This window comes from Chiloscyllium plagiosum, unplaced genomic scaffold (genome assembly GCF_037043375.1).
Source record: "Chiloscyllium plagiosum isolate Xiang-an unplaced genomic scaffold, Cpla_swu_hap1 HiC_scaffold_4, whole genome shotgun sequence".
NCBI lineage: Eukaryota > Metazoa > Chordata > Chondrichthyes > Orectolobiformes > Hemiscylliidae > Chiloscyllium > Chiloscyllium plagiosum.
The window spans coordinates 94,077,121-94,104,382 of NW_028270142.1; the positions used below are offsets into that span (position 1 = coordinate 94,077,121).

The 27,262-nt window shown below is 40.5% G+C and overlaps 1 protein-coding gene across 2 annotated transcripts; it reads left to right on the top strand.

Annotated features, from left to right (window-relative positions):
- Positions 1-3,039: 3,039 nt before the first annotated feature.
- Positions 3,040-27,262, top strand: LOC122549039 (myosin regulatory light chain 2, smooth muscle minor isoform-like). Of its 2 annotated transcripts, none has more exons than XM_087986483.1 (4): positions 3,040-3,181; positions 18,171-18,372; positions 23,027-23,188; positions 26,190-27,262. In XM_087986483.1, the coding sequence occupies exons 2-4, from the start codon at positions 18,189-18,191 to the stop codon at positions 26,360-26,362; spliced, it is 519 nt and encodes a 172-aa protein (XP_087842609.1). In that variant the 5' UTR covers positions 3,040-3,181; positions 18,171-18,188; the 3' UTR covers positions 26,363-27,262. The 2 variants fall into 2 exon arrangements, with proteins under 2 accessions (XP_087842609.1, XP_087842610.1); XM_087986484.1 differs by having other exon boundaries at positions 3,108-3,177.

Genomic DNA, 27,262 nt, shown 5'->3' on the forward strand with positions numbered 1-27,262 from the left:
TGGAAAAGCACAGCAGGTCAGGCAGCATCCGAGGAGCAGGAAAATCATGAAAAGCTCCTGCCCAAAATGACGATTTTCCTGTTCCTCGGATGCTTCCTGACCTGCTATGCTTTTCCAGCGCCACTCTAATCTTGACTATATTTCTATGAAGCCTATCTTCTTTGGTTTTTATGCTAAGATTTTTCATTTGACCAATCAATATTACCTCAATTTATTGTTTGGCTTTGAGGAAAATAGCCGGCTCTTTAGCATCTCTTGAATTTATCATACAGTTGTTTTTCATGTTTCAAACCATTTCAGATAGCCTCCAAGAAATCATGTCTCTTTTTTTCTGCCAAACAGCTTGACTGACTTTTTCCTGAGAAAGATTTGCTTCTTCTCAAGAATTCAATGTGCTCCAATTTCTATTTTGTCTGTTTTCTTTTTGAGTCTGCATCTGTGTACTGATCACTTTTTCCCTCTTTTCCTATCTTGTTCATAGTAGTAGCTTCTTATCTCTGTCTTCCATATATCTAGCTGCATGGTTTTTTTAAAAGTCTTAACTTCCTTCCTGTCATACTGCTTCCAGTTTGAGGTCACCAATTCACATGAACCAGTCTTTCTTATTATTCAATAAAATTACAATTGACATTAACTCTCTTTAAGCATTCTTAGAACCAAATAGGTTGCATAGGATTATAAAGAAATGTTTTTAAAATTGTTTATTGTACAGTTTCCAGATCAAAAAACAATGAGAATGCAGTGGAGCAGCAGGATCAGAAAGCAGATGACTAGCTGTAGCACTCTTTAAAACATGAAGGAGTGCAAGGAAATCAGTATGACCAAGGTGATAGTGAGAGTTTGGTGCTGGAAAAGCACAGCCAGTTGGGCAGCATCTGAGGAGCAGGAGAATCAATGTTTTGGGCACAAGTCTATGTACTCATCAACCACTCTACTCTTATTAATCTTCTCTGTAAACTCGTCAAATTACTCAGTCAAGTTAGTGATCCCAAATTTGCTTTGAGCAAGTTTGTACTGAACATCATTAATGAAGCCATATAGTAATTACTTTCTCCCCTTGCTGCAGCAATATTTTGGGATGTGGGCAACACTGGTAAGGCCAGAATTTGTTCCTGCTCCTGAATTTCCCTTGAATTGAATGGGTTGCTAGGATCAATCACATAGCTGCACATCTGGAGTTACGTGTTGACCAGACTGAGTAAGACTGACAAATTTTCTCCCTTAATTGGACTTGGTGAACCAAATGGTTTTTTACAACAATCAATAATAGCTTTATGGTCATCTTTACAGAGTTTTATATTCCAGAATTATTAACTGACTTTAAATTTCATCAGTTTTTGTGACTGGATTTAAACCTTCTTGAGGCGTGAGCAAACAGATTGCTGGAAAAACTCAGCACATTTGGCAGCATCTGTACCAACAGGAACACAGTTAACATTTTTGAGCCCAGTATGACTCTTCTTCAAAAGCCTTGGCCTTTGGATTTCCAGTAATGTAATAGCAGTTCTGACCAATCTCCACCTCATGAGAGGCTGACAGTTCCAGATATGAGCTCACCAGTAGATGATCATTCACCATCAAATCTGCTGAACAACATTTTGCATAAAAATGCTGTCAAGTCCTTCTACTAACGTAGGGCTCTTTGAGGAATAAAGAAAATTCCAAATTCTCTTTTAGGTGACAAACCCCATCCACCCACTCCCTTCATCAACTCTTTGATCCTCAGCATGTGAGAAAGGCTCAGAGATATTTGTCACTTGAATAATTAAGGTCAGTTAGTTGCCAAATCCGCTCTAGCTTCACCCACTACATTTTAATATGTGTAGTGTTGGACCCACTGTTGGACTGAAGGGTCTGTTTCTGTGCAGTATAACCTTATGACACTAAAAGATAAGGAAAACTCATAAAAGGATCTAGAATGAAAGGGCACAGATTTTAAAAGGCAGATGTATGGAAAGGAATGGCCAGGGTCTGGAATACATTATGTGGAAGTGAAGGAAGGTTCATTTGAGGCATTGGATGATTATTACGTGAGGATGTGAGGCAGGTGATGTAAGAGAATTGGCACTCAATTGCAATGCTTGTGTGGGGAGCTTGGACAGATGGGTAGAACCAAATTGTCTCCTAAATTAAAACCAAAAGACCTGCAAATGCTGTAAGTCAAAAACAAAAAATGCTGGAAAAACCTCAGCAGATCATAGTCATAGAGATGTACAGCACAGAAACAGACCCTTTGGTGCAACTTGTCCATGCATTCCTAATGAAGGGCTCTTACCCGAAATGTCGATTTTTCCTGCTCCTTGGATGCTGCATGACCTGCGGTGCTTTTCCAGCACTACCCTCTGGACTCTGATCTCCAGTCCTCACTTTCTCCATACTAACCAGATATCCCAACCTAATGTAGTTCCATTTCCCAGCACTTGGCCCATATTCCTCTCTGGCAGCATTTGCGGAGTGAAATCAGTTAACGTTTCGGGTCAAGTAATCTTCCCTCAGAACATTAACTCTGATTTCTCTCCACAGATGCTGCCAGACCCTGCTGAGCTTCTCCAGCAATTTCTGTTTTTTCTCTCCTTCTGAGCCGCAACACTTCCGAGACATTCAATCACACCACTTGAAATGATTGTACCATTCTTCACCGCTCTGTTTTGAGCAGTTTAATAATGTTGGCCGAACCCATACACTATTCGCAGACAAACAGCCAAGCCCAGCGGCATGTAACAGCTCAGCGCCGCTGACGCACAGGAAACCCTCCACTCCAGCTCCTAATATGGACATCTCTCGCGTTCCACTGCACCACACCACGTGACCCCCCGGAATGCTGAAACGTTGCGTCATTGACGCTACCACTTTAAACTGCCTGGGAAAAAGAGGGGGGAGATGAAGACCTGAGTAAAATGTCAACCAACACAACAGCTATAATTTGAACATGTGCGTAAGGAAATGAATTATTAAAATTAATACCATAGTTTCACGTAGTTATACTCTCTACCGTGCAGTAGCATTGCGGTTGAAGCTTTGTTGAAACATTGGTTCCCCCTCTGTGAAGTGGGGCATTGTAATGGATGAGGTGGAGTTTATTTCCGGCGGTTGCCGCGGGCTTGATGGTTATCAGGGAAGTGGGGCGGTGCCGGTACTAAGCGAGCAGGAGAGGTACCGAGTTTCAACGGGAGTTTTGTGAGTAAGTGGGGGTGAGGGGAATTCGCCTCTTTCGTTATTTATCCCTCAACGGTGGTAGCAGTAGTAGTAGCTGACAGCCCGATCGGTCGGTATCTTGAGGAGTAGCAGTCGGGTTCTGACGGTTATCTGGCGGGTGTGGGTTGGGAGTGCGGGAGGGGCGCAGGGAGGCCCGGCGATGGAATGTTGTCCGGGAAGCGCGAGGCCCGGGGCTTTAGGGCTGGAAACAAAACGCTGCAGCGAGTAGCACCTACTTAACCCGGCGGTACACAAGTGACTGGAAGAGCACAGCAATTCAGGCAGCATCCGAGGACAGGCAAAATCGACGTTTCGGGCAATTTGCCCGAAACGTCGATTTTGCCTGTCCTCGGATGCTGCCTGAATTGCTGTGCTCTTCCAGCACCACTGATCCAGAATCTGGTTTCCAGCATCTGCAGTCATTGTTTTTACCTCGGTACACAAGTGACTGTTGTATCAAACTTACCTGGAGGACAGTTCATATTGTTTTGCAGGAGCAATGCCGCCTTTCTTCAGATTTTGTCGTCGTACAATTTCCAAGGCATATGTTTGATGGAAGGGGCAGTTCATAGTGTTGCGTTCCGTTTTTCTTTAAAGTTGTAATCTGGAAATAGAATAAACCAATGTGAAGACACCGTCACGTATTATTTGGGGAGGGGTCATCTTAAGTGAAAAATGACTGACAAATACCTGTGAAATCCTGGAGTGGTAATTTGTCAAATATTGGCATTTCAAAATTTCTCCGAACTTGATTGCGAGCGTAAGTTTTTAAATCCGTTTAGTCGTGGTTGAAATTTTATACCGTTCTGGGGTGCACTCCTAAACTGCCTGGACCGCCAAATGCTGTTGTCTTGACTGAGCTGATTTGACCATAATCTCTTGCACATAATTTTTACTTAGTAATTGTAAAATTGCTTTAATATTGTTTCTAAGCACTGAATTCTATTATCCTCATCTCAGATCCTCCTCAAACACCCTCTCTTTCACCATATGCAGACCTTCCTGGGCTTAGTGTTCATTTTAAATTAGGTTTGAGTTGTCCCTGACAAAGATGCTATTTAAATGTGAGTTTCTGTCTTTTGAATTACAGTCCTTATTGGCTGGTTTTAGGTTAAAGTAGATGGCAAGGTCTCATTTCATACCCTGAACAGGTTTAGGTACCAGAAGCCTATCAGCTGGTTCATAGAATCACAGAATCGGTAATGTGTGGAAGCAGGCTGTTTGGCCATCAAGTCCACACCAAGTCTCCAAACAACGTCCCTCTTAGACTCACCCCACCAGCCACCAAACTGTGTCCCTTCATTTCCCATGGCTAAATCCACCTAGCCTGCACATCACTGGATGCTGGGTATGTAGACTCTACACAGTCACTGGAGGATGAAATAGAATCAGAGGTCCTTTTGCTGTGAGGCAGCAGTACAAACTACTGAGCCTCTGTGCTACCCATGCCCATTTACAGTTTGGGTATTTGTTATGGTCAGTGGGTAAGTGCTAATTTAGTACTTTGGTATATTGCATGTATTATGATGTGCTTTATAGATGCAAATTTGATACATTGTTGAATTCTAGCTTTATTAAAATGTAATTTCTTTGAAAAGGAGCAACTAGCAGTTAGTTCAGCAAATTACATGCATAACCTGCTGGAAAACATTGGCATTACTCTTAAGAATACACAATGACGGTTCTGGGATATGTTCACATAGGATGATATCACATACCTACTGGTAATCATGAATTTGCAGCTGTTGGTGTATACTCATGCTTCTGTTATGAGGGTTTGCAGTAATCAGGCTGGCAGCTTTAACAAAACGTACTTGGCAGCACAATGAAAGCTCTGCCTGAAAGCATAGTGGAAACAGATTAAATAGTCCTTTTTAAAGGCAACTGAAAATTTGTTTTGTTTTTGGCAGTTGTGTTGGGGGTGAGTGTGGAGACACAGCAGAAAGCTGCAGCAGCAGTGAAGCAAACTTTGTCACCAGTGATGGGCTGAATGGTGTCTTTTGTTCAAGTCTTTTAACATGACTGGATTGATTTTGCTCATACTTTGTGGAATGTGGTCCCCATTGTCTAAATCAACATGTTGCTCATCCTCTTTTTTTTCCTTCTGAGAAGGTGATGACTTGCTATCTTGAATTGCTGCAATTCATGTGGTATAGGTGCACTAAAGAAAAGTGTTTCAGCTTTTTAACCAATTGACTTTCGTGGAACTCCTTCAGTTCCAAGTCACAATGCTGTGGCTTGTAGTGGAACTTATAGTGCTTCATGCATCAGCTACCTTTTGTTTTCTATTCTTAAGTGAAAATTTTATTTAGGCTGTGGGAAAAGTTAGATCATTATCCATTCTTGCCATATTTTAGAAATTAAGTATAGATAAATTATTTATATCTACATTTTTGTGATTCTACTTCTGCATTAGGGAAATTAAGAAACAACTGGATAAATGGGTAAAAAGGTGAAAACTTTTTTATCTTTGAATGGAGGGACCTGACTAGTTTTTACTTGAACTTCTAGACATGTGCAAACATGTCTGAAAAATATGTATTATTACCTATACTTTACGCTTACATGGGGTCACATTTGTGCTGCATGTTAAAACTGACTTTGTGTGGGACTCAATTTCTCGGTGAGTGTTGTGGCATTTCATAGCTCAAAATCATGATCACCATTTCTGCCTTTCAGGTCTGGTAATTTGTCCTAAATATTGCATGTCTGTTTGTGTAGCTTGAGAGGTTGCCATGCTTTTTTTATATAACCAAAGTATGTCACTTTCAGCAAGCTGATCCCTGTTCTATGCCTTTTAAAATTGGGTGACATTTCCTAACACTTGTTAGAGTGTGGGGGAAAATAATCTCTTTTGTTTTGGAAGTCCACAACAAACACAAAATGAAGCTGAAGTAGATGTTTGGGTGTGGAAGGGAAGCAGTTATTCTTAACATTGTCATGAATTAAATTTATGACCTGAGATTTTTAAAATGTGCAATAGACTACTTTTGTTTAAAAGTAGTTCATCTTTTTAATGCCAAAGTACATGAGCAAAGTGGTAGATCAAAATGAATGACAAGGTCAGTGTCTTGGGCTTTTATTAACTCTACTTTTAAGGCCCTAAGTTTGAATTGTTATATAAATTTTGTTGATCTCTGGAGATTTTAAGTTTGATATAATCTAAATTTTAGCTTGCTGAAAAGTATATGCCCTTCATCACTTGCTGTTATCTTTCCCGATCTCCCATAATCTAAAGCTAAATGATCTGCTGAGAAAGTGTCGTCAGCTTTGTTACCCTTTAGGTCTATACATCACTTCAATTTGCATTTTCTGCACAAACTAGCATTAACGGGTGCTTTCTTCATTGGATGTGGGTATTACTGGCTACACCTGCATTTATTGTCTATTGCTAACAGCCCATGAACTGGCTGGCTTGCTTGCTCGGTTTGTTCAGAGGGCAGTTAAGAGTTAACACCAACTCTCAGCAGTGTGGTTACATGGCTGTCAGTCCAGGCAAAGATAGCAGATTTCCTTCCATAAAGAACATAAGTGAACCAGGTGGGTATTGATGACAATTGAGAATGGTTACATAGTTGACATTAGATTAAAATTTAAATTCCAGATTTATATTGATTTCATATTTCAATATCATGGGGATTTGAATCCAAGTCATCAGAACATGAGTTCTGAACTCTGAATTACAAGTCAGTGATAGGAGACAGCAGTGATACTAACTTTTAACAAACAAAACATAGGTTTTTCAGTGTTCTCAAGTAAAATTGTCACTTATCGGCAAAAAGATTAGGCCTTAAACTTCGTCAGAGGCACGTTTTATCATGTCCACAGGGGCCAAAGTGAGGGAGAAGTTTTAGACAGGATTTATAGGACGCATGCAGCTGAAGGTGAAGCAGTTAAACTTGAAAGCAGAAGTTAGATCCGAGGAACACATCCTGGAAGGATCTAAGGTTGAATCAGTTACACTGGGGGAGTGGATTTGGAAATTGCCTTTATAATTTATTTGCAGGAACCTGGGTAGGTCATTGAGCATAGGTGAATGGGAATTGAGTGCATGCAGCAGTTCTAGTTGAATTTGCATCATCCTATCCAGAGGTGCAAGTTTAACAATCTAGCAATAAGCTGTCACCCCACAAACTGATCAAAGGCATAATTACTAAATTCTTCAAGACTATTCATTAGTTTAATACTTTTTAAGTAAAGCACCACACAAACTTAAAATGGTTCTGTGTTGGTGGTAGTATTGGTATTTTGTCCCAGGTTATCCTGTTCAATACATCAGGATGCAATTGATCAGTGCTTGTGATGACATTCCTGTAGTATCATCACAGAATTTTTTATTATGAAGTAGTGGCATTCTCCAAATCCAGATAGTAATTTTATTTGGAGCCTGCGAAGCTGTTTATAATCCCACATCCTTGTCCTTCTCAGAACAGATTTTACAGCTAAGTGCTAGGAAAGTGAGCTAGGTTTATTGTAGTGCATAGTTTGTGTATATACAGCCAACAGTAAGTAAGTTGCATTGAATGTGTTTGACAAAAGTACGGATCAGGCAAAAACAATCTCGGATATTGCTGCAGTTGAACAAATGAAGATAAAGGGTGAGCATTTATCTGCATTCAACGTGTTCAAATTTAATTGTGCAGATGAGTCAGGAAGTATCCAGCTGCTGCTCTGCAGCTTTGCAGTCATATTGATGTGGCTTGTCCAGTTGGAATTCTGGTCTGTGGTGATCCATGAAAATGGAATTTAGCACTGAAACTGTTGGCTGAGAAGTTATTGGCCCTCTTATGGCACTGTGGTAATGTCCAGTCTTGTCCTGGACTGGGAGGCTCAGGTTTAAGTTCCATCTGTTTCAGAGGTAAGCAGGTTGCTTAGAAAAAGTCAAGATTAGAGTAGTGCTGGAAAAGCACAGCAGGTTAGGCAGCATCTGAGGAGCAGGTAAATCGATGTTTTGGGCAAAAGCCCTCATCAGGAACTGCTCTAATCTTGATTCTAATCTCCAGCATCTGCAGTACCCATTTTCGTCTTGCTTAGAAAAAAAGTTAATTGGAAAAATAACGGTTAGACATTCTTGATCAGTGCATGTCTGTTGTGTGAATGTCACTTGTTGCCAAAACCTAGGATGTAGGTTGATTTGTGCAACTTCCTCTAAATTCTAAACTTTTAATGGTGACAAAGGGATTGATTTTAAGGGAGGGAAGGAAATTAGAACAAAGCTTGCAGGAACAAAAAAATGAAGATTCTATTAATATGCAAAGATAAAAGATCCATAGAGACAAATGTAAGTCACTTTGAGTCAAAATGCAGAAGTTGATAATGGAGAGCAAAAAATGGCTGACTATCTGTACACCTACTTTGTCCTTTTGTAAACTCAACCTAAATAACGAACTTGAGATTTTGAGGAAACCAACCATGAGATGGCAAAACTGAAGGAAATCCGGGCAGTGGTGTTTGGGAACTTGATGGGTTTGAAGGCCAATAAATATCCAGTGCCTGAAATTGTGTATTTGACTGCATTAAAATTGTTTCTAATCAGTGAGAGTTCTAACGAAGTGTTAAGACTGAGAATAAGTTGCACAGGGACCTGGAGTTTAGTTAATGCTGTGAATGAGGATGTAACATAGGTGTGATTGCAGGGCTTTGGCCAGCATGGGAAGGTTAGGTGAATTGGCCATGCTAAATTGCCCATAGTGTTAGGTGAAGGGGTAAATGTAGGAGAATGGGTCTGGGTGGGTTACGCTTCGGCGGGTCGGTGTGGACTTGTTGGGCCGAAGGGCCTGTTTCCACACTGTAAGTAATCTAAAAGTGATTGTGAATCCAAGGTTCTAGACTGAGATACATCTTGCAGGTCTGAGGGTAGCTAATGTAACCCCTCCGTTTTTTTTTTTAAAAAGTAAGCAGAGAGAACTGCGAGTTACAGACATGTTGAAGTGAAGAAAGTGCAAACCAGTTAAATATTTAATAGAGCATTTTCAGGGGCGAAGATGGTAGGATTGAGCAGTTGGCATGGATTTATGAAAGGAAAATCATGCTGATACATCAACTGGAATTCTTTTGAGACTAACTAGTAGAGTTGATGTAGGAGAGCCAGTGGGTGTGGCCTATTTGGACTTGTAGGTTTTCAACAGTCCCACAAGATGAATGTGTGAAGTTAGTGTGTGGGTTTCATGTAGTGTATTGAAATGGGTAGAAAATTGGCTGGCAGACAGGAAACAATAGGATTAAACAGGCTATTTTCTGAGTGTTAGGCAGTAATTTAGATGAGGGAGCTAAATATATCTCAATTTGTGCAGATGGCACAAAAGGGTGAGAAGCTTCTGAGAAGAAGGATGTCCCGGTGTGATTTGAACAACTTGAATAAGTGGGAAAATGCATGAGTGTAATTTGCTCAAAAAAGGAATGTAGATTATTACCTGGCTCTTAATTGAAGGGAATGTACATTGAGACCAGGATGCCCCCTCTCACCAATTGCTGAATGTAAATATGTGGATGCAGCAGTTGGTAAGGAAGGCAAATGGTATGTTGGTCTTCACAGCAAGAGGATTTGAAGATAGGAGAAAGTGTTCCTTGCTGTAATTATGCAAGATTTGACTAGACATGGAATATTGTGCATGGTTTTGGTCTCCTTACTGAGGAAAGATATTCTTGCTATTTCAGGCATGCAACAAAGTCATCCCACCATACCAGGAAAGAATCAATATGGTAAAAATGTGAGGTTGAATCAGTAAGGATTATATTTATGGGAGTTTGGAAGATTTAATGGGGATCCTGTAACCTACAAAATTGAAAGAGGATTAGGCAGAGAGTCCAGAACTGGGGTCACAGTCCAAGCCTACAGGACTGAGAATTGAGATGAGAAATTTCTTTGTCCAGAGTGGTGAGCCTGTGTAATTCATTACCACAGAAATCAGTTGATGCCAAAATTTTGATTTCAAGGAGTTGAATGTAGCAATTGGGGCTAAAGGGATCCAAGGATATGGGGGAGAACGTGGCAGCAGGCTATTGAGTTAGATGATCAAAAATGGTCATGAGTGGTGGAGCAGGCTCAGATGGTTGTCTCTTCCAATTTTCTGTTTGAGTTGTGAATGATCTAATGTCTGTGTGGAGTTTGCACATTCTCCCCATGTCTGCGTGGGTTTCCTCCAGGTGCTCCCATTTCTTCCCACAGTCCAAAGATGTGCAGGCTAGGTGAATTGGCTATGCTCAATTGCCTGCAGTGTTAGGTGCATTAGTGAGGGATGAATGTAGGGTCTGGGTGGGTTGCTCTTCGGAGGGTCGGTGTGGACTTATTGGACCGAAGGGCTTGTTTCCATGCTGTAGGGAATCTAATCTAATCTTTAAACCAAGGAAATATGCCTAAATAGTAAAACCATAGCTAGTACTGTGCTTGTAACCAGTGAACGCTCACAGAAATGTGAATAAACTAGTGAAGGTAGCTTGAGGTCTGTCCATTGTGGCCTTCGTTGAATAGCTCTAACAGTTACCAAGTCTGTGTTCAGATTGGTTAGGATATATTTTCATTCACGTGCATTGCAAATATCTTAAGATTGATTATCTGTATGTAACTTGACTCACTGAACTGGAAAGGTCACTTTCAGACATTTCATCACCGTTGTAGGTAACATCAGTGAGCCTCTGGTGAAGCACTGGTGTTAGTGGCCCACTGTTTAGGTTTCCTTGAGTTGATGTCTCCCAAATGGATTATCTCCCAAACTCCCTGTTTGCCACTACTCTTAAGCTGAAGTTTTGCATGTTCCCTAGGCTGCAAGCTTAAGTTTAAGAAATTGGCTGCTGTAAGGTCTCCATTATTAATGAACATTGTGATACTTGGCCAAATGGGATTCAACCTGCTAGGAAAACTAGAAGCCAAGTTAGCTTGAGCCTCACTTGTTCTTGTGACTACCTTGAGAAAGCAGGTTGTGATCAGCTTTTGAATGGCATACATGGTGATTGTGAGCAATTCCTATTAATGAAGTTGTTTTTCTATTCATCGTCATGGACTTTATTGAATGTTCAGGGGTAATCTAACTATAATTAACCAAAATGCTTTTAATTGGTATTAAAGGTAAAGCACAAGAGCAAGTTTGTTTTCAGTACTTTCCAGCCCCATAAATTTGAAGTAGTTTGTAGGAAAGTACAGCAACTGAATATTACTTTGAATCTCTCTTACTCTATACAGTTGAGCAAAATGATCACTTTTGATATTGCTTGATGAATATATCAAAAACTTGAGTTTTCTTAACCACTTTTTGCCGTGGGGTCTTGTCAGCTTTGTGCTGTACAATTGAGAAAAGTGAGTTTGATCTCTGGCAAGTAGTTACAAGCATCTTAACATAGAACATAGAATAGTACAGCACAGAACAGGCCCTTCAGCCCACGGTGTTGTGCCGACCAATGATCCTCGTGTATGCACCCTCAAATTTCTGTGACCATATGCATGCCCAGAAGTCTCTTAAATGTCCGCAATGACCCCACCTCCACCACTGCTGGCAATGCATTCCATGCTCTCTCAACTCTGTTTAAAGAACCCGCCTCTGACATCCCCTCTACTTTCCTCCAACCAGCTTAAAACTATGACCCCTTGTGTTAGTCATTTCTGCCCTGGGAAATAGTCTCTGGCTATCTACTCTATCTATGCCTCTCATTATCTTGTATACCTCAATTAGGTCCACTCTTCACCTCCTTTTCTCCAATGAAAAAAGTCCGAGCTCAGTCAACCTCTCTTCATAAGATAAGCCCTCCAGTCCAGGCAGCATCCTGGTAAATCTCCTCTGAACCCTCTCCAAAGCATCCACATCTCTCCTATAATAGGGCGACCAGAACTGGACGCAGTATTCCAAGTGCGGTCTAACCAAAGTTTTACAGAGCTGCAACAAGATCTCGACTCTTAAACTCAGTCCCCCTGTTATTGAAAGCCAAAACACCATATGCTTTCTTAACAACACTGTCCACATGGGTGGCCATTTTAAGGGATCTATGTACCTGCACACCAAGATCCCTCTGTTCCTCCACACTGCCATTCTTAAATGAATCCAGAGACTGGGCCTTCTGTTAAGATTTGTCCAAAACCTTTTAATGTAGCTTCCATTGACTTTATATACAATGAATGCTTGTGTTCTTGCTGCGACCTGTTCCTTCGTGTTGTAGCATGGATATTTTACAAACCTGATCATGTCATCTCACCTTAGCAATAGATGTTAACTAAGGCTGTTTTGATAGATACAATCTGGAATTCCAAAGTGAAAATTAAACCTTGTATGAGGGAAGAAATCACTTCAGCTTGATTTTGTCCCCTTCTTTGTAGATTCAGCAGAAGTTGATGGAAAAGAATTTGAAAAATCCAGTGTTCCTGGTCTCCTAACAGTTTCTTTGAACTTTATATATTTTATTTTATATTCTATATTTTTCTTGGAATCCTGGTGAAACTTGTGAAGGGTTTGTAGTAATTTAGGCATTTGGATCTAGTAGAAGAAAATGGGTGTTACTTATTTTTTCCCCTCTTTTTTTAAAAAAATAAGAAAATGCCAGTCCTTGTGATACAATGACTAGATCCCACACTTGTCAGGAAAGCAACTGATTGCAGGACTGTCATGTTAATGAAAAGGAGTTTATACTGTCTGATTTAGTTTAGATTACATTACAGTGTGGAAACAGGCCCTTCGGCCCAACAAGTCCACAGTGACCCGCTGAAGCGCAACCCACCCATACCCCTACATTTACCCCTTACCTAACACTACGGGCAATTTAGCATGGCCAATTCACCTGACCTGCGCATCTTTGGACTGTGGGAGGAAACAGGAGCACCCGGAGGAAACCCACGCAGACATGGGGAGAACGTGCAAACTCCATACAGTCAGTCGCCTGAGGCGGGAATTGAACCCGGGTCTCAGGCGCTGTGAGGCAGCAGTGCTAACCACTGTGCCACCATGCCGTCCACAGATGAAACAAAACATTTAAGGTTTAATTTTGTTTACATTTCCTAAGAATTTAGGATTGAGGAAGTTGCTTCATTTCAGAAGATGTAGAGTTGATCGTGAAAGCAAGTTTGTTTCCTTCCTGGAAGGAGTCAAGTGAATAGTTGGTTTGCAAATTTTCCATACAAGGTAAATTTGGTAAGAAATCTTTAGCTTATTAGAACTGATATAATTTAAGTTTTCATTTATGAAAAGTTCAAGTTGGCAAATATTTTGAATAGTCACTTCAGTCCATGACCTGAACTGGAAGGAATCAGTTAATCAGAGCCTTCCATTCTTGAGCTAAGAGTCTAATGTATTTTGACTGTCTGTGACAGACCTAAAAGCAATGCTGGGAATTGTTTTTAACTATCAGTTTCCTTTCGGAATTTGACTTGTCTATTAGTACCATCAGCTTGGAGGATCGTGCTTTTGTACAAGCAATGACCAGAAGAATATGCTAGTAATCAAACCATCTACTGATTTGCACCATTTTAGTGTTGGGTTAGTTTTATTCTGAACAGCATAAAATGTAAACAACTAGTGATGGGCTAAGACTTCCACAATTTTTTTTAATATAAAAGCAGAACATTTCCTTTTTTTTTAAAGAAGTGGCAAAACTGGTTAGCATCCAAGCTAAAATCAGGAATTAAAATGGTATCAAAGTCTGATAAAACTCCAAAAATATGAAAGGATGGGAAGGAGGAATTGAAAGAAATTAACATTAGTTTCACCAACACCATTTCTCTACTAAAAGGATTAAAAGCAGATGAATGCCCAGGGCCTGATAAGCTGTATCCCATAGTAGTTGAGGAAATGGCCCGAGAAATAGCAGATGCACTAATGGTCTCTGCCAAACTTCTAAAGACATGAGGAAAAAGTAACTACCCTCCAATCTATAGGAAGTGTAACCCCACTGTTTGAGGGAGGCAGAGAAATAGTGAAAATTAAAGACAGGTTAGCTTGACATTGGTAGTGGGGAAAAATACACTATTCCATTCTAAAGATGCGAAAGCAGAGCACAATAATGACAAGATTGTAAACTTATGCTGATTGTTCAAAGGAAACTTGTGCTTGACAAATCTGGCATTTTGAGGATGCAACCACTCAAATGAAAGTATCAGAAGTTAGCATGCATAATTGAAATGCTGGAATTGGAGGTCACGTACCAAAATGGATTTAAAAACTGTTTAGCAGACAGGAATAAATGGATCTTTTGAGTGGCAGGCAGTAATGAGTAGTGTACCACAGGGTTCTTTGCTTGGAACCCAGGCATTTGTTTATACAGAGGAACTTCGATTATCCAAATGTCGGATTATCCGAAGGGGATCCAAAAGGTCCCGATATAAGCATTACATCAAAGCTGTTTCAATCCTGATGGTGTCTTTTGTTTACAAATACGACAATTTAAAAACACAGCTCACTGAAATGTTGCTGAGAACAGCCCTGGACAGTCCACGCACATCTGTAAATGACGACTGATCGATCTCCACCTCTTTTTTTTTTTTTCCCCCCCCTTCCCCAGATAATCTCTCCAACACTGTCCTGTACAGAGCAAAGGTGGAACCTGTCAAAATGTGTGTGCATGTGCCATTTGGAGATTTACCCCACAAAAGCAGCGGCAGTCTTGCTGTTGGTGTACAGTCTGGCTGGCCCGGGGGTGTGGACTGGGCTGGTGGTGGGGGAATGGGAGCAGACGGGGCTGGCGGGGGGGTGGGGTCTTGCCCGCAACGTGTTGCTGCCTCATCTTCCAAACTCTCTTGATTGGGTTTTCCACTTGGAGTTGAGTCTACAGTTGTGGGGGAAGTATTGAATCAGACTCGCTTTTCAAAAAAAGGTTTCTAATCTGCCTGCTGAGACCATTGTTTGTAAAATCATTCATAAGCAATAGAAATTGAATGGTACCTTTTCATGGGTTATTTTGTTGAAGACAGACTTTTTAATAAAAGTGAGGCCTTTAGTAAACAAAACTGTGCAATTATTATCCTCAATTGACTTTGCCTTCTGACTTGAGTAATTGCTTACCATCTGGCTTTACGTCAGTGCCAGTGTTCTTCCATCTTGAGCTCTGCTTGAGCACAGACCAAGTCAGCAGTTAATGTGTGTTGCATCTTTTGGATATAACAATCTAAGGTTTTATATCGTGAGTAACAAATTCCTTAACTATACATTGAACAAAAGGTTTCCTAATGTCTGATGCCACATTGTTGCCACTACAACCATAAATTAATTATTTTCTTTTCAAGACCTTTCTCTGAATTGCCTGCTGTGTAAGCCGATTGTGCTGGTGTATAATAGAAGCAGGTGGAATTTAGATAGTCCCATGGAGGTTTTTTTGTTTGAAAAGTTCGGTCAATTTTGGACAGTGACCTAAATACCAAAAATACCTGTGTTCAAATAAAGTATGTGATTGTAGTCCAATGCCTGGGAGAAGACCTGTAGTGCAACAGGATAAAATGTTTATCTTCATTTTATGACAAGCAGTACATATGCAGGCTGTTAATTTATTAGGATATTGGAACAAAGTTCATTTTAAATTCTGAAGAACCTGAGGTTCAGTTCAGAAGAGGAGTTTTTCACTTGGGAAAGCATTTTTCTTAGTTATGGGGAATCTGTCACTTCAGAAGTGGTTTCTAGTTGGTCAAATTCCAAGCAGGAGGGTTTAGATAGAAATCTTAAAGATGTTAATTTTGATGGCCTAAGCTTTCAGTTCGAAGGTTCATGCCTGTGGACTCTGAAGGAATTGCAAAAATGTCTCTCCCATGGGAAAGAATGAAAACATAGGTTAATAAAGATTTGCAAAGCTAAAATTAAATAATATTGCTTGGATTGTAATTCTAGCATTATAGCAGCTTGAAGCTTTTTTGATGATCTTTTGAACTGCCTCTGTTTTATATAATGTATATGCTAAGAGTATCTGCATGTTCATAAATGTTTTAGTGACTAATAGATGTTTATCAACTGGAATATGATCTATTGAGCCAGGTATTTTGGGATCTGACCTGTTGAGTATTGCCATCAGCTGTGATCATAACACTGAAACAAGGACTATGTTTCAAAAGTATTTGGCTGTGAGATGCAGAGACCAATTAGTTCTAAAAGCAGGCTGCTTCCTGTTTTCAAGCATTTTACTTTTAGCCTGAGACTCTTTTTAAATTTCGCAATGCATTTTTTAGAGGGTAAATTTTTAATCAACTATTGGAATCAGGTGAGGCTCTGAATTTCTGTAGTAACAGAATTAACTTTGGCAGATGGCCAGTTGATCTGATCAGACAAATAGCCTTCTGTTAAACCTTGATATTCTGTAAGCGTAGAACTAATAATATATATTGAAGTTGAGTTCTAGTTTACCTCTGAAAGTTGACTTTCCAATATCCTTATTTGAATGTGGGAAATTCCAAGTAGAATTTCCCGATGTCCAGGATTTATTAACTGGAATTCATCCTAAATAGCAAACTAGCTGTGTGGCTGCTTTACCCCTTTCCTTTTTTTTGTAAAGAACATAATAGTATTTTGGCTAAGGTATTGTTAAAAGTTTCTACTTATCAAAATAACAAATTTGTTTGCGCAGATTTAAAGGTAAACTATTTATTCTAAAACTTAAGATTTACAGAAGCATGAAGGTGTTCTACGTCTTGTGCAAGCGTGGGTAAACTGCTGCATCTAACCTGCTCAAAGAAAGTTATAGCAGCTGGTAGTTAGCAGAAAGGTCCCTTAGAGAAAATGATTGAATACTTGAACTTCAACTCAAATTTAGTTTTTGAAAATATTGTAAGTAATCAGATTAAAGAATTGTTATACAGTGCCTTATAGCCAGAATGTTTTCCAAAACAAATTGCTTTTGAAATTCAGTCAGTTCTGTGAAGCCTGGGTATTGAATAATAACATAGTTGGTTCCAGGTGTTCAGTGGATGTCTCCTGTAAACCAAAATCCTTGGTTTGAAATCTTCCTGCATTGTTTCCTTAATACTAGATGATGAGCTTAATACTAGTCGGAGCTACAGCCATTGAGGGGATTTTGTAGTTACTTTCCGATTTAAGATGGCTATAAACTGGCTTGTGTCTAACTGCGTCCCTACTTAAGTTTTGAACAGCCAAGTTATTGTGCTGGTGTGGCTGATATGCAGCAGTTGCTCAAACAACTGGTGCCTCCAGAATACTTACCTTTTATTTGTCTAGTATGTGCAGAAACTACCACTTATGGCCGCTTATGCTGAATGCCTGCCTTCTCTTTCGTCGTCTTCTTTCTCCTTCCTCCTTGCGCCCCCCCCCCCCCCCCCCCCTCCCGTGCTTGATTTTGCACTGTTATTAGTGGGAATCAATTTACAACTGTTATGGGGGGCCTTTGTTAAAAAATTGACTGTGTGCTTCATTACAGAGCACCTCGCAACCAAAACATGACTGCATAAGTTATTGACTTGGTGTCTTGATTTTGAAATCTGAATAATTCCAGCATAGAATGCAATCAAGGTTGTGTATCACCTTCCTATTTCCCAGAATTTTTAGGTCTATGGTACATTTTGCACTTCCTTGTAATCTTGAACCATCTGTGTTAAACAAATTGTGGGTACGTCAGATGGTGTAGTTCTATTCCTTTGAAATAACTTCAAACCTCGTCAAATTAATCTGAAAGTTTGAGTTTGGTTTTTTATATAGCAAAAGAAATTTTGTTACTGCCCATGCAGCAGGGTCATTGTTTCAGCTGTTCTACAGATTAATTTTGGACAGTGTGTAAATGTTTATTTCGTACCGTTACTGTCACTTTCCTGTGACTTTTGTGGAACCTGATGTGAACTGTTTCTGGTGTTCCTTAAACAAAAAAATTGAATTTTTTTCATTCAGTTATCAAGTATTAACTTTGAAGATATTAACTTAAACTGAGCTGCATCCAGATTTTTTTTCTGTCCATAATCTAATTTCTCAAATAAATCAGAGCTGCTCAATGCAGCAGGTCAGGCAAAATTGAGATTCGGGTCAATGTTCTTTAATCAGAAATTAGTAATCTCAATTGCTTTTTCCTAGATAAAACACCTAGCCACCATGTCGAGCAAAAAAAGCAGAGGAAAGACCACCAAGAAGCGCCCTCAGCGTGCAACTTCCAATGTGTTTGCCATGTTTGATCAGTCACAAATTCAGGAGTTTAAGGAGGCCTTCAACATGATCGATCAGAACCGTGATGGCTTCATTGATAAGGAGGATTTGCATGACATGTTAGCTTCACTTGGTAATTACTTGTAATATTCATTAGCCATAGCATGAATGTCCAAGGTTTTGCAAATTAAGATATTTTTAGCAAAAGTTTTGAGTCTGTCTTCACGAGACATGATACAAGTGATGTCTCAGAAATAGCTGTAAGTCAGGAATTAAAAGTGAGGGAGGAATTCAAGGCTACAAATACCAGGGAAATAAGTTTGAAGATTTGTAGCTCGGGTGCTCGTTGTTGTGGTTCTGTTCGCCGAGCTGGGAGTTTGTGTTGCAGACGTTTCGTCCCCTGTCTAGGTGACATCCTCCGTGCTTGGGAGCATCCTGTGAAGCGCTTCTGTGATGTTTCCTCCGGCATTTATAGTGGTTTGTATCTGCCGCTTCCAGTTGTCAGTTCCAGCTGTCCGCTGCAGTGGCCGGTATATTGGGTCCAGGTCGATGTGCTTATTGATTGGATGAATGCCATGTCTCTAGGAATTCCCTGGCTGTTCTGTTTGGCTTGTCCTATAATAGTCGTGTTGTCCCAGTCGAATTCATGTTGCTTGTCATCTGAGTGTGTGGCTACTAAGGATAGCTGGCCGTGTTGTTTTGTGGCTAGCCATGAAACGACTCAACCAGCTATCCTTAGTAGCCACGCGCTCAGATGACAAGCAACACGAATTCGACTGGGACAACATTACAAGCCAAACAGAACAACCAGGGAATTCCTAGAGGCATGGCATTCATCCACAGATTTAATCAATAAGCACATCGACCTGGACCCAATATACCGGCCACTGCAGCAGACAGCTGGAACTGACAACCGGAAGCGGCAGATACAAACCACTACAAATGCCGGAGGAAACATCACAGAAGCGCTTCACAGGAGGCTCCCAAGCACGGAGGATGTTACCTAGACAGGGGACGAAACGTCTGCAACATAAATTCCCAGCTCGGCGAACAGAAACACCAGGGAAATAAATCTGAGGGGTGCTGAGTCTCGGGTCCTCGTCGATTTCATCCTAGGGTCATAAAGGCTGTAGCAAGTGAGATGGTTGGTGCATTGGTTTAATGTCCCAAACTCATTAGATTCAGGCAAAGCCTCTTTAGATTGAAAAATAACTAATGTAACTCCTTTCATTCAAAAATAAGGGAGTTAGAAAACTACAGGCCAGTTAGCTTCCGTCATTTAAAAAATAGCTGCTGCTTGAAAATATTATAACAGGGCAATTTGAATGAGTTCGAGGTAATTAGACAGTTAACATGGATTTGTCAAAGGGAAATTAGCTGGTTTATTGGCTTTAAGCCGTTTGTACTGAATGAAGAGGAACCTATGGAGGTCTTTATTTTTCCAGAAGTCTGTGCTGTATCAAATGATGAAGAAAAATAACACTTGGATAGAAAATTGACTGGCTAACACGAAGCAGAGTAGGAATAAATGAAGACCTGTTATTGCAGATACTGGAAATTTGAAACAAGATCCGGTAGCATCTGTAGTGAGTAGCAGGGTTAATGTTTTGAATCTGGTATGACTCCTCAGAACAGGGAACTAAGAGTAAATGTATTTTTGCAAATTGGCAGCATGTCATAGTGGGGTCGGCAGGGTTCGTGCTGGAACCACAACTTTTTACAAGCATATATAAACAGTTTGTGTGAAAGGACTGGAGGTATGGCAACTAAATCTGCCAATCTGAAAGGTAGGTCATTAAACTGAATTGTGAAGAGGGCACGAGCCTACAGAGGGATGTTAGGTGAGGGGACAGTGATCTGACAAATGGAATGCAATATAGAAACGCAATATGCGTGGGCAATCATGTGAAATTGTTGTCTTTGGAAGAAAGAAGCATATTATCTAAATGTTGTGGTTACAGAGCTGTGATGCAGAGATCTAGGTGCTCTAGTGCATGACTCTACAGGTACTGCAAGTAATCAGGAAAGTTAATAGAATGTTACATTTTATTTAGAGGAGTTGCATGCAAGTGGAGGGAGGTCATACTTCAGTTATACAAAGCATTAGTGAGATTGCATCTGGGGTACTACTGGTTATTCTACTAAAGGAATGCTGTTAGTTCAGACCAGTACAGAATGTCAGATGTACAGCATGGAAACAGACGCTTTGGTCCAACCCGTCCATGCCAACCATATATCCCAACCCAATCTAGTCCCACCTGCTAGCATCTGGCCCATATCCCTCCAAACCCTTCTAATTCACATACTCATCCAAATGCCTCTTAAATATTGCAATTGTACTAGCCTCCACCACTTCCTGTGGCAGCTCATTCCATACACGTACCACCCTCTGCATGAGAAAGGTTGCCACTTAGGTCTCTTTTATATCTTTCCCCTCTCACCCTAAACCTACGCCCTTTAGTTCTGGACTCCCTGACCCCAGGGAAAAGACTTTGCCTATTTATCCTATCCATGCCCCTCATAATTTTGTAAATCTCTATAAGGTCACCCCTCAGCCTCCGCTCCAGGGAAAACAGCCCCAGCCTGTTCAGCCTCTCCCTATAGCTCAAATCCTCCAACCCTGACAACATCCTTGTAAATCTTTTCTGAACCCTTTCAAGTTTCACAACATCTTTTCGGTAGGAAGGAGACCAGAATTCCACACAATATTCCAACAATGGCTGAACCAATTCCTCAAATGAGTGAATTGCTTTGAGGAAAGGCTTGGTAAGCAATGCCTGTATCCTAGAGTTCGGAGTCCGAGGTGACTCAGTTGAAATGTATAAGATCCTGAAGGACTTGATTGGGTTGATGTGGAAAGGATGTTTTTTCTTGTGCAGGAGTCTAGAACTGAGTTAAAGATGGATCCGGGTTGAGATTTTTTGAATTTCCCTTCCTCAAAAGGCAGTGGATGCAGGATCTTGTGATATTAAGGCAGAAGTAAATTGACTCCTGATTCCCAAGGGGATAAAAGATTATCTGGGTGTGCATGACTGTATATGAAGGTTAAAATCTGTTCAGCCATGATGTTGAATAGCTGTGCAGGATGGTCAGATGACCTGCACTTGTGTGTTCCATCTTCTGGCAAATATTGCAAGATTGTGTTCATTTTGCATTACCAGAATAGTGCAACACATTGCCATGCACATTAGAGACATACCTACTGTTAAATGACTTTCATTGAAGTAACAGGTGTTTGCTCAATAGTTTCTACATTTGTCGTACAGGAATGCATTAGAACTAGATGAGGTTTGACTGGAATGTAATTGAAATCCAGTACAAGTTGGTGCCATTTAAGAAAGGTGGTAAGGCTAAGCCAGGGAACTAAAGACCAGTGAGTCTGATGTCAGTGGTGGTCAAGTAGTTGGAGAGAGTCCTGAGGGACGGAGTACGTGTATTTGAAAAGGCAAGGGACAGTCAAAATGGCTTTGTGGGGAAAATAATGTCTCTAATACTTGATTGAGTGTTTTTTTTTTAAGTAAGAGGATTGAGGGCAGAGCAGTGGCCATGATCTATATGGACTTCAATAAGGCCTTTGAAAAGGTTCGCCATGGGAGACTGACAAGGTTAGATCTCATGAAAAAAAGGGACAACTTGCCATTTGGATACAGAACTGGCTCAAAGGTAGAAGACAGGGTGGGTGGTGGAGGGTTGCTTTTCAGACTGGAGGCCTGTGACCAGTGATGTGCCACAAGGATCAGTGTTAGGTCCACTGCTTTTTGTCACTTGTATAAATGATTTGGGTGTGCGCTTAGGAAGTACAGTTAGTAAGTTTGCAGATGATACTAAAATTGGAGGTGTAGTGGACAGCAAAGGTTGCCTCAGATTACAGTGGGATCTTGATCAGATGGGGCAATGGGCTGAGGAGTGGCAGATGGATTTAATTTAGATAAATGTGAGGTGATGCATTTTGGGAAAGCAAATCTTAGCAGCACTTATTTAATAGTAAGGTCCTAAGGAGTTTTGCTGAACAGAGACCTTGGAGATCAGGAAAGTAGAGTTGCAGGTAGATAGGATAGTGAAGAAAGCGTTTAGTATGCTTTCCTTTATTGGTCAGAGTATTGAGTACAGGAGTTGGGGGGTCATGTTGTGGCTGTATAGAATATTGGTTAGGCACTTTTGAATATTGCATAAAAATCTGGTCGTCTTTTGGAAGGATGTTGTGAAACTTGAAAGGGTTCGGAAAAAATTTGCAAAGATGTTGCCAGGGCTGGAGGATTTGAGCTATGGAGAGAGGTTGAATAGGCACCGGTTGTTTTCCCTGAGGTGTCAGAGGCTGAGGGGTGACCTTATAGACGTTTACAAAATCATGGACAGGATAAATAGTCTTAACCCTGGGTTGGGGGAGTCCAAGACTAGAGGGCATAGGTTTAGGGTGAGAGGGAAAAGATATAAAAGAGACCTAAGGGGCAACTTTTTTACGCAGAGGGTGGTACGTGTATGGAATGAGCTGCCAGAGGGTGTGGTGGAGGCTGGTACAATTGCAACATTTAAGAGGCAGTTGGATGGGTATATGAATAGGAAGGGTTTGGAGGGATATGGGTTAGGTGCTGGCAGATGGGACTAGATTGGGTTAGGATATGTAGTTGGCATGGGCAAGTGGGACCCAAGGGTCTGTTTCCGTGCTGCACCTCTCTGACTAAGTTGATTGGGACTACATTAACTTGTGTTATATTGAGGGTTTCTTTTCCCTTCCCTTGTGTTTCTTGTATGGTGGTGGACCATTTTAACCATGAAATTTTCTGCAGGAAAGAACCCAAATGATGAATACCTGGAGGCAATGATGAATGAAGCTCCAGGGCCTATCAACTTTACCATGTTCTTGACCATGTTTGGTGAAAAGCTGAATGGGACAGACCCTGAAGATGTAATCAGAAATGCCTTTGCATGTTTTGATGAAGAAGGAACAGGTAAAGAACTGTAACTGACACCATGTATAAGGATCGCAGGTTTATGTTTTAGTGATATTATTACTGTCCCTCTAAGCTTTCCAATCTAGATATTGGAGTCTGTGTTTTAATACCTTTATCACTAAGTTTGAGATGTTTGGGATGAGTAGGGCTGAGTGTGCTCCACACACAAATACATCTTTTCTATCTTAATGGTAGGCTCTGCTTGTTTTGTATGTGTAGTGTTACAATCAAGATAGGAGTGCACTCTATCTTACTCAAATCCCACTGGTTACAGCATAATGTTAAATGTTTTACCCAGTTACTGGTCTGGGTGTTTATAATCTTTTAGGTCTCAAGTAAAAAAGCCTTTTGAGGTTTCCTACCATTCCTGTTTATATTTAATTTTATAAGCTGATATGAAAGTATAAATGCTTAAACCCCTCCACTCGAAGAAAGGAAAATGTGAAAACCAATTCGCTGCAAAGATTCACTTGGGAAAAACCCATGTGCTCAGGTCATTAAGCAGGTACAGTTGTCTCTGGTATCTTCAGATGCAGCCAATCTGGAAATAACCAGGCTAATTCTCTTGGGCTTCTTGATCAACTTAATTTGCATTTAATGTGGGTATTCCGGTCACTGAAGGATTTTTTTCAAACTGCAAAGCTGGGCTGGGTAGTTTTACTTTAGCAGACTGGATGTCCAATTACAACTACATAACTTTTTAAACCAATACCACCATTCTGGCAGTCATAAAGCACTGACCTCCAGCAAATGGCTGAAACCTTGGTTTTCAAGTAATATTCTTATTTTAATTCTCATGTCTAAAGTAATCTTATTTTGAAGAAAAAATAAAATCTCAGCATCAGCAGAACTTTAAATCATTTATTCATAATCTTTGCTTTTAATTACAGGACTGGTGTTTTGAAGTCTCCAAAACATTGGCTGAATATATTCTGTATTTATTTCATGGTATAGGCAGAGTATAAAGTTATTTCTGAAGCCTTTCAATTAGCCCTTCGGCCTAAGGCAGTTCCTTGGCTGTAATGTGTGCATGCTGTAGAATATATATACCTTGGTGTCAGGAAAGCAATTGTGGCTGAGAGCTTCTATAGTAGATTAAAATCCTGCTCTGCTGCTATTCTTCCATCTTCAGTCCCAAGTCAAAAAGGCTAGGTATCAAGGTTTAGATTTGCATATGTTTCTTGCTAGATTAATGTTCAATAAGGTCGTCCTGTACAAGTTAAACTAAACCAGTAAAACCAGAAGAGGGTTACCTCAGATTACAACAAGATCTTGACCAGATGGGCCAATGGGCTGAGAATTGGCAGATGGAGTTTAATTCAGATAAATGCAAGGTGCTGCATTTTGGGAAAGTAAATCTTAGCAGGGCTTATACACTTAATGGTAAAGTCTTAGGGAGTGTTCTGAATAAAGAGACCTTGGAGTGCAGGTTCATAGCTCCTTGAAAGTGGAGTCGCAGGTCGATAGGATAGTGAAGAAGGCTGCTGTGGTTCTGTTCGCTGAGCTGGAAGTTTTTGTTGCAAACGTTTCGTCCCCTGGCTAGGTGACATCATCAGTGCTTGGGAGCCTCCTGCGAAGCGCTTCTTTGATGTTTCCTCCGGTGTTTATAGTGGTCTGTCCCTGCCACTTCCGGTTGTCAGTTTCAGCTGTACGGTGTAGTGGTTGGTATATTGGTCCAGGTCGATGTGTTAGTTGATGGAGTTTGTGGATGAATGCCATGCCTCTAGGAATTCCCTGGCTGTTCTGTCTGGCTTGCCCAATGATAGTAGTGTTGTCCCAGTCGAATTCACGTTGCTTGTTGTCTGCGTGTGTGGCTACTAAGGATAGCTGGTCGTGTCGTTTCGTAGCTAGTTGATGTTCATGTATGCGGATTGTTAGCTGTCTTCCTGTTTGTCCTATATAGTGTTTTGTGCAGTCCTTGCATGGTATTTTGTACACTACATTAGTTTCTTCACATTAGTGAAGAAGGCATTTGGTATGCTTTCCTTTATTGGTCAGAGTATTGAATACAGGAGTTGGGAGGTCATGTTGCAGCTGTACAGGATATTGGTTAGGCCATTGTTGGAATATTGTGTGCACTTCTGGTCTCCTTTCTATCGGAAAGATGTTGTGAAACTTGAAAGGGTTCAGAAAAGATTCACAAGGATGTTGCCAGGGTTGGAGGATTTGAGCTATAGGGAGAGGCTGAACAGGCTGGGGCTTTCTTTCCCTGGAGCGTCAGAGGCTGAAGGTTCTACAAAACTAAGGGGCATGGATATGGTAAATAGACTAAGTCCTTCCCCTGGGGTCGGGGAGTCCAGAACTAGAGGGCGTAGGTTTAAGGTGAGAGGGGAAAGATATAAAAGAGACCTAAGGAGCAACTTTTTCACGCAGAGGGTGGTACATGTATGGAACGAACTGCCAGAGGATGTGGTGGAGGCTGGTCCAATTGCAACATTTAAGAGGCATTTGGATGGGTATATGAATAGGAACGGTTTGGAGGGATATGGGCCGGGTGCTGGCTGGTGGGACTAGATTGGGTTGGGATATCTGGACGGGTTGGACCAAAGGATCTGTTTCCATGCTGTACATCTCTATGATGCCATGACTATCTGTAATTGGATGGGAATAGAAATTTTGTAAGAGAATGCTGAATTTGAGTGGCCTTATTTCTACTTTCATGAGTTATAACTTCCTATACTCAACATTTCAGCTTAAAAGCCTGCTATTGAATGGGCATCTTTGCTTTTGTATTTGTTAACCCATTGAATGCAAAACATTCAGCTGTAGTGCAATGGCAATGCAACTTGGAGTTATTGTTAGGCCAAGCTGTCTCTTTTGTCTCTCTTTATTTTGGGCTAACTATTTAGTTCTTTGTGCACCTTGTGCTGAATTTGATTTTACTTGTGGTCTTTTTACAGTGAAGTTTCCTAGTTTTTCATGTTGATTTGTGATTTTTAATAAACTTATTTTGCTTTTGTTTCATCAAAACATTTGATCTATGTTCTCCTTTTTTCAGGTTATATCCAGGAAGACTACTTGAGAGATCTGTTGACGACAATGGGTGATCGGTTTACTGACGAGGAGGTGGATGAACTTTTCCGTGAAGCACCAATTGATACCAAGGGCAATTTCAACTACATTGAATTTACTCGCATTCTGAAACATGGTGCTAAGGACAAAGATGACTAATGGACTGTAAATTCAAGGGTTGGGGGAAAGCTCCTGTTTTACTTTACAGAATTTATACCTATTGGAACATACTGCATGCCTTGGCTCTAATAAACGTTGCTTTTTTTCCGTTATTTATATTTTTCGGTCATGTTGGCACACTTTGCGCACACTTGAAGTGGAAGGTTAGTGGCAGGGAGCAAGAATCTCTAGAAGCAGATCACTTGATTGAATATTTCTTGGAAACCACAAAATTTCAGCCACTTGTTAGAGGTCACTAGTCTGTGTTTTGACTGCCAGAGTGGTGATACTCGTTTAAAGTGTTTTGATGTGATTTGGCTTTTCAGGATCCCTCTTTTTTCACTTTTCAGAGTTTTTTTTACTTGCCATTTAATTTGTGATTTATGGGATGGTAAAGAAAATAAACCACTATCCATCTGACTCTTCTGATCAGTATACTTGGTTTGTCTAAAGACAGTTGTCCTAGTTTAGTTGAAAGGGTATGACCTGTAAGCTGTTAATTTTACATTGAATGTCATGATATAGTTGTGGTGGCAGTCTTGATATGCAAGTTTGAGCTGTCATCCATTTGTCCAATTTTGATTTTCAACTTATGGAGCTATATTTAAATATGATTTTAATCAGTGATATTTGGTAATAAGAGTAAATGGTATGAAGTGAGTTCTAAGCTGTATATTGAGGGATAGTGGAAGATGATCCAAAAGACAAGATTTCAGTTTAAGGTGCAGAGTTTTATCCAGAGTCTTCCCGATTTTGTCCAAGGTAAGACCAAAGTGTCCCAAGTGACTATGCAGATTGGTGTAGATATGTTTTGCCTTATTCTTGATCATACTTCACACCCTGTTCAGATTTCAGTGTCCTTTGTTATCAAAATTGACTTAAATAAAAGTTCTAAATTTG

Bases quoted from the DNA above. Each gene is read 5' to 3' on its own strand.
- LOC122549039 (XM_087986483.1), top strand. From the start codon at position 18,189: ATGTCGAGCAAAAAAAGCAGAGGAAAGACCACCAAGAAGCGCCCTCAG. The intron at 18,373-23,026 runs GTAATTACTTGT...AATTTTCTGCAG, and splicing joins TGACATGTTAGCTTCACTTG to GAAAGAACCCAAATGATGAA. The intron at 23,189-26,189 runs GTAAAGAACTGT...TCCTTTTTTCAG, and splicing joins TTTTGATGAAGAAGGAACAG to GTTATATCCAGGAAGACTAC.